Genomic DNA, 8059 nt, shown 5'->3' with positions numbered 1-8059 from the left:
TGTAGATCATTTTCATCTTCCTGTTTTCGAAGGTTGTAGTAATGGTTAATCCGGTGATCACTGGATTTAACCACACTCTCTTCTGCATAGATAACAGAAAACTTGTTACATTTTTGCAACTGTTTGCATCTTGGAACAATTTTGTATAAATCGAGAAGCAATGCCAAATCAATTCTGGACATTTATTGCCTCAGACAGAGGAGAGCTAGCAAAGGACTGACCACAGTTCATTAAAAAAAATACTTTAGTTTATTAAAAAAACGAAACCAGATTGTATGTTTCGGGTAGAGACATCTCCTCTTAGGCCTCCAGGGGTCAGCGCCAGTTCTATATTGCCTCCCTTGGTCATATCCCTTTTTAAATTCCAATCTGATTTCTACCCATGCTAGCCAAGGGAGTATATTCGGCTCCGATTTTTAGGATCCTACCTATCCTGGGAAAGGAACGCCACGCCACGCCCACAAGAAGGAGAGCGGGAGAATTCAGACCTGAAGCTCGTGTTTGAAAACGCTCACATCGCCCTTCGAGTCCTCGCGGCAGCGCGCTCTCCACCCGGCAGGCGGCGCTGTGGGCTGGCGGGCTGTGTCCGCCCAGCGATCCGTTCGGGAGGCCCGCGCCGCCTCTACAGCCACAGCCACCGCCGCACGTGTGGCCGCTCCTGTCTGTGGTGGCTCTGCTTTGCGGGAAGGTGCGGCCGGGCACCGGCCATGGCGGCAGCTGCGGCGGGGACGCGTGTGTTCCTGGAGGTGCGCAGACGGCTGCAGAGCGCGCTGCTGATCCTGGGGTAAGGCCGTTGCTGGGCGCTTGGGGCTCCTAGGCGCCCTACGTAGCCTGCGTTGCTGTTGGCCTGGGAGCCTCCGCCTCCCTCAAAAGCACGGAATTTTGAGTTCCTTCCAGTTGCTTAGAGCCTGTCCCTTTCTCAAAGTGCAGCTTCCCCTCCCACCCCTCGTGCTTTTAGTCCACCCTTGACTGGTAATCTCGGCATCACCGGGGAGTTTTTCAGAAATGCAGTCTAAGCCCCACACCAGACCTGCTGAATCGGAACTTATATTTTAACACGCTTTCCAGGACTCAGAATACACTGAAGTTTGAGGAGCGCTGATGTAACATTACAGTGTTCGGCTTTTCCACAAACAGTGCAACAAATGCCTTGCCTGCTTTTTGGGGGGGATCCTCATTAGAGGATAAGTTCCAGTGTGAGCGCTTCCTGTTTTGTAAGTAAACTCGGTTTTTTGGCTCCCCCGGCCACCCACCCTTTTCCACACCGTTTTCTGCAGAAAAACGGAAACGTTCATTGAACGACTAACAAAGGTTTCAGGCTTCTTGCTGGAGCTCATTCATATTCCACGTTCCAGTGGGAAGTCAGCAAACGTTTGACTCGTTATCCACTACACAAACTTTAGGAGAAATGTTCCCCTTTTTTGCTTGTTTGGTAGTATGTGGCCCCCTCGATTAATCCCTTGTGACCGCTGTTTCACTAGATGTTAAAATCCTGAAACTTTTACTACACAGAGCCCCTCTAAAGTAGATTGATACCGATCTTTCTTTTCCTTTTATCCGCTGAGTATAGGTGTGGCAGTTGGGATTTGGCGTGAGAACTGAATTCAAATCCTAGCTTCTTCACAGGACCGAATTGCTTAATTTGAATTTTTTCCGTTGAAAAATGGGGGTGATATTTATCACCCCTCTTTCTCTTTTTCTTCTGTTTATCCCTCTCCCTCTCCCATCGTTAAGTTCAGACAAGTATCTCCGATTCCAGTCCGCTTTATAGGGTTATTACGGCAGCCCCAAACTTACGTTCAAACAAGAACTAGACAACCTCTCTACTTCCTCTCATCAAAGGGGCCCTTCAGTGTTCCCTTGGGTTACTACTCTCCTGTGTTTAAGCTAGTGAAGAAACCTCACTTTGCTAGACTACTGGTTTGTCCCAAATGGTCTTTGGCCGTTGAACTTTATCACCACCTTGCCCCTTATAAAAGCAAAAGCAACCCTTCCTAATTTTATTCAACAAAGGTTAGTTTTGCCATATGTATATATATATACATATATATGTGTGTGTGTGTTTATCATTTACATGTATATTCTTTGTTGAATATGAATGGATTCATAGTATGTACTTTTTTTTGTTTCTGACTGCTTTCCTTTAACAGTGGTTTTGAGATTTATGTTTCATCTGTGTCATTGCACACGTAGTCCATTCTTTTTTCTTGCTGAATAGTTCTCTGCTGTGTCAGTATACACTTAATTTATACGTTCTATTTCTGGATAGTGTGTGTGTCTCTAGAACTTGATTATTGTTAATAAAGTTGCTATAAATTGTTGTATAAGTCTTTTAGTGGGTATACATTTTCATATCTCTTAGGAAATGACCTAATTCTATAATGGTACAAAGTGGTATCTCATTGTCATTTTAATTTGCGTTTCCCTGATTAATAATATTGAGCATCTTTTCATTTGCCTTTTGGTCATTCATACATGTTCCTTTGGAAAGTGTCTTCTAATTTTTTGTCATTAAAAAAATCGGGTTGTCTTACTGTTGCATTTAAAGAATTCTTTATATAATCTGGAAATAAGACCATTTTACATTCATGCTATTGTGAATATGTGAACACGTGCTCCCAATCAGTAAGTTACCTTTTCATTTTCTTAACAGTGTCTTTTCAGGAAAAGAAAATTTTAATTATAATGAAGTTTGGTTGTTTTGTTTGTGTCAAGAAATCTCTGCCTACACCAAGGTTGTAAAGTTTTCCTCTTATATTTATTTTCTAGGAGTAACATAGTTTTAGCTTTTATAGTTAGGTGAAGTTCATTTTTGTGGGTTTGGGGTAAGAGAGGGATCAAATATCTTTCTTTTTTTTTTCTATAAGGCTATCCAGTGTTTCTATCACTATTAGTTTAAAAGATTGCCGTTTCTCCCACTGAAATAACTCAGTGTCCTTGTTGGAAAACATTTGACTGTACTGTTTGGCATCATGTATCTCTATTCTTTCACTATTAACCTATATCTTTACATATAAAATTTTAAAATGTTTATTTTGAGAGAGAGAGAGAGCCCACATGAGCACATTCAGGGGTGGGGCAGAGAGAAAGAGTGAGAGAGAATCCCAAGCAGGCTCCACCCAAGCACAGAGTCTGACACAGGGTTTGATCTCATGAACTGTGAGATCATGACCTGGGCCAAAATCGAGAGTCAAACGCTTAACCTACTGAGTCACCCAGGTGCCCCTGTATATAAATTTTTTAAGACATAGGCTGGGTGGAGTTTTTCTAAATCCATTCTGATAATCTCTGCATTTTAATGAAAAAATTTAGTCTGTATACAGTTAATGTAAATGATATGACTGAGTTTTATTTTTATTCCTATTTTTCGTTCTTTCTTTTTTTTTTTTTTTATAGAAAGAGAGTGCAGGTGAATGAGAGGCTGAGAGAGAGAGGGTGAGACAGAAACCCACCAGGGGCAGAGAGAGACAAGAGGGGCTCACCCAAGGCTGGACTCAAGGTCACCTGAAGTGGGGTTCTAGCTCACCCTATGCAAGACCCAAAGTCATGAATTGTGATATCATGGCCTAAGCCAAAGTCAGATGCTTAACCATCTGAGCCACCCAAGCGCCCCTAATCTTTTTTTTTTAAGTTTTATTTCTTTACATAGTCTTGTTCTGCCCAGATTTTAATATTGCCCCCAAAAACCAGAGACCGCAAGGGAGGCCGAATCACTCATGCAAAAGCAAAGGGCTTTATTAGGAATTTAGGCCCGGCCAGCCTAAACTCGGGCTCACAGACTTCAACAACACACTGGATCCACGTGGAGCGAGCCCCGAACATGGCGGGGCAGGGCCTTTTATGAGTTTGGGAAGGGGGAGTTACAGGAAATTGTGACACAGGTACAGGGGTCCAACCTGCATCCTTACAGTCTCTATACTCGGAGTGTGGCTCAAACTCTCGACCCTGAGAGCAAGAGTTGCATGTGTTTCCGACTGAGCCATCCAGGTACCTGTCTTGTTCCTAATCTTAAATGTTTCTAGGGGCACATGAGTGGCTCAGTCCGTTAAGCACCCAACTCTTAATCTCAGCTCAGGTCTTTATCTCAGGGTTGTGCTGGGCTCCACGCCGGGTGGGAAGCCTAGTTAAAAATTATATGTATATGTATACACAAAAAGTGTCTATAGCATTTTATCATTAGGTATGATGAAATTGACTTTTTGGCAAATCCATGTGGTAGATTGCGTAGTTCCTTTGTATTCTGTGTACTATGGGTTTTAATCATGAATAGATTATTTTCTGTAATGATTTCTGCATGTATTGTGATGGTCATATTTTTTCTTTTCATCTTTACATCTGTGAATTGCATTAGAAAAATCTATTTATATTAAGCTATCTCTGCATTCCTGGCATAAACCTTGGCCATTCATTTATTCAATCCACAGATGTTTCTAGTATTGAAAACTCAGGTTCAAATGCTGGGTATACAGCTGTGAACAGTGACAATAGCAAAAACAAAAATCCTTGGCTATCGTTGAGCGCACAGTCTAATCGTGGCAGTGGGTGAGAGAGAGGTGAGCAGAAATCACATATAATAAATAAAGCATATATATATATATATATATATATATATATATATATATGTTTAATGTTTATTTACTTTTGAGAGAGAGAGAGAAATACAGTACAAGCGGGAGAAAGTCAGAGAGAGAGAGGGAGACACAGAATCTGAAGCTGGCTCCAAGCTCTGAGCTGTCAGCACAGAGCCTGATGTGGGGCTCAAACCCGCAAACATAAGATCATGACCTGAGCTGAAGTCAGACGCTCAACCAACTGAGCCACTCAGGTGCCCTTAAAACATATGTTATATTAAATGGAGATAAGTACGTAGAAAAAAATAAAACACAAAAGGTTAAGGAGAAAAGATTACAACCCATCATTCCAAGTGAGAAAGCAGCCCTTGAGTAATAAACTGAAAGGACAGAGGTTTGGAACTATGTAATACCTAGTGGAAGGCCCTTTCCCTCTGAGAGAACAGAAAATATGAAGGGGAGCCTCGTTCAGGGAAATGTGGGGAGGTTGGTGGAGCAGATAGCAAATGCTAATAAATGTTTAAAACCCTGCTTTCCAGGAAAACCAATCAAAAAATCTTCCTGATTTGCAGCATTTACTGATTGCTGTGATATAATACTTTCACTAGGGATGATGTCAAGTTACCAAAGTGATGTCAGCTAGTTTGCAAAATGTCTGGAATTTTAGCAACCTTCTCTAGTATATCACTGGGTCTTATGGGCCATTGAAAGGATTTTAGCTTGTACTCAGAATGAGATGGGCAGTCATTGGATAGTTTCAAGCAGGGTACACAGCGAAGAAAGCCTCAAGTATATAAAAGGTGTGCAAAATTAGGTCTCAAACACTTTGTTTTTGCAGTCTCAAACTTGCGAGTAAGTTACTGCCCCTCCTGACTACGTTACTGTATATTACAAACAGGAACAAGCCCCTACATAACCACCATGCAATCTTCAAAACTGGGAAGTATGTTACTGCCATCTTATACTCAGACCTCACTCAAATTTGCCACATGCCTACATATTGTCTACAGTAGCAAAAGAACCCAGTTCAGAATCATGCATTGCATTTCATTGTCCTGTTTCCTTACGTTAGTCTCTTATTTTTTTAATGTCTATTTATATTTGAGAGGGAGAGAGACTGTGGGATGGGCAGAGAGAGCGGGGAGGGACAGGAGCAGAGAATTCGAACCAGGCTCCTCTCTACCTGTGCAAAGCCCAATGCGGGGCTCAGACCCACAAGCCCTAAGATCATGACCTGGGCTGAAATCAGATGTTCAACTGACTGAGCCACCGAGGCTCCTTCCTTAGCCTCTTAAAATTTTTCTTGACCATCACAAGTCTTGACGCTTCAAGATTATAGCCTATTTATTTTGTGGAATATACTTCTATTTGGGTTTGTTTCATGTTTCCTCAAGATTAGAGTTGTACATCTTTGGCAGGAGTATTACAGAAGCGATGCTGTGTTTTCATTGCTTGCTGTCACGCGGCACATGATTTTGACTTATTCCATTAAAATTCATATTAACTTTGAGCACGTAGATACAATCTACCTTCTCCACCATAAAGTTACTTCCCCCCACCTTTTTATTGAGGCTTTAACATTTTTATTTAGGAAAAGATTGAGTCTGAAGGTATAATGGTTCACCTAAAGCATCCATTTTTCAATAGTGAAGTCAGGTTATGCAAAATATTTTTCCTTGTCTATAAAAAACAAATTGAACAGTATTTTAATTATAAGGAAATACAAACATACACTTTAAGCTAGCCGATCTGCACTATCCTAAAAGAGAGGGGATGTTCTTTCCCTTCCCCTTCCTCAACCATGCAAAGAAGTGAATACCGCACACTTTAACAACCTCCCTGGCTATCATCAGAGTAACTACAGAAGAAGGATATCACAGGGATGAAACTGTTTATCTTGCAGAAGGTAGAAGCTTGGGTGCGTTAGCTTTATGAGTACAAGTAGCACAGGCAGGCTGAAGCTCACAGTAAATGCACACCAGAACAGGGGCCTACGTGAAGTTGTCTGACTGGCTTCCTGCTTGTACAGCAAAGAAAAAGACACATCTGAAGGGGGTAAAAAACAAAAACAAAAAACCCAAAGCCTTTTGTATTCCCATGCCCATGGGTAGTTTTGATAGGTACTGTGAAGCTTCAGCGTTCATGAAGAATAAGGTATGGTTGACAGAGGGCAGGAGAATTCTTCATGTCTCCCGTCTCTCAGATTTGCTGAGTGCAGTAGCCAATTCTCTCTCTTCCTGCTCTTGCTGATTCAGTCTGGCAAGACTCTTTTTCTCTTTGTAATCAATATGTATTATTTGGAGAAGTCCTTTGAGACTTATCTATGTAAACACCCTGGTTCCTCATTAGACTTTTATTTCATTCATTCATTCATCTAGTCATTCATTTACATCAGTATAGACCCAAGGTCTTCTTTTATTCATTGGGTTACTTTTTTTGCTTTAGTTATCCCAGATGTGGCCAGGGGAAGTCCCTTCAGGTGGATTTCTGTGTCTTTTTAATGTGCTTCTATTATTCTTTGACTTTTTTCTTTGCACAACAACTTGTTGCAGGCTCATCTCATTCTTTTCCTGTTCCAGCCCTGGATGGAGTTTTTTTTTTTTTTTTTCTTCAGGGAACGCTGTTTTGTTTTGTGTTTGTTCATTTGTTTGAAAGTGGAAAATGACCCTTTGAAACCAGAATCTGAGCACAGAATATTCTCATTGCTATTGATGTGTCACTCTTCCAAGGCCTTAGTGGACAAAAGTAGAGTGTGGATGTGACGTATACATAATGTTTATGTAGGAAAGGCTGTATGCGTCTGCTTGTGTGTTTGTATATTATACATACATCTGTACACATATACATCTGTATTACTGTATCTATATACATTGAAAACGATGTCTCCACACAGGTATTTCTGATTCTAGTCTACAATGGTAGGATCCATTTTGGTTTCTTCTCTTTCCCTCTTTGTAACTCTATTCTCCCTCAGTGAGAATACTGGGTTTCATTATTCTCGTGACATACATTTATTTGGTGAATTCCCCTATATGTAGCTTATTTTCTGCAGGCATCCTTTGATGCTTCCTATCCCCCCACTCAGTGCTGACACCTTCCTGGTGTCTGCTTGGGCTCTGCTATAGAATGAATTTGTGTGCGTCCCCTTAAAATTCCTGTGTTGAAGCCCTAATGCCCAATATGGTGGTATTAGAAGATAGAACCTTTGGGAGGTAATTAGATTTAAATGAGGCCATGAGGATGGAGCCACCATGATGGGATTAGTGCCCTTATAAGAAGAGACACCAGAGATGCTCTGTGTCATATGAGGATACAGTGAGCAGGTGGCCGTCTGCGAGCCAGGTAGCGGGCCTGCAACAGGAGCCAAATCTGCTAGCACCGTGATCTTTTACTTCCTAGCTGTCAGGGCTGTAAGAAATGTGTGTTGTTTAAACTACCCAGTCTATGGTATTTTATTATAGCAACATGCCGGAGCCGCTCAAACTGCC

General features: G+C 41.5%; 1 protein-coding gene across 1 annotated transcript in view; it reads left to right on the top strand.

Moving 5' to 3' along the window:
* Positions 1–618: 618 nt before the first annotated feature.
* Positions 619–8059, top strand: part of UBE3D (ubiquitin protein ligase E3D) — a 152673-nt gene continuing 145232 nt past the window's right edge. The window contains exon 1 of the mRNA XM_029944312.1: positions 619–784. Coding sequence (XP_029800172.1) covers positions 708–784 — 77 coding nt within the window. The 5' untranslated portion in view covers positions 619–707. The remainder of the gene's footprint in view (positions 785–8059) is intronic.

The sequence above is a fragment of the Suricata suricatta genome, chromosome 7 (assembly GCF_006229205.1).
Source record: "Suricata suricatta isolate VVHF042 chromosome 7, meerkat_22Aug2017_6uvM2_HiC, whole genome shotgun sequence".
Lineage (NCBI taxonomy): Eukaryota > Metazoa > Chordata > Mammalia > Carnivora > Herpestidae > Suricata > Suricata suricatta.
This window is presented reverse-complemented; position numbering and strand designations above follow the sequence as displayed.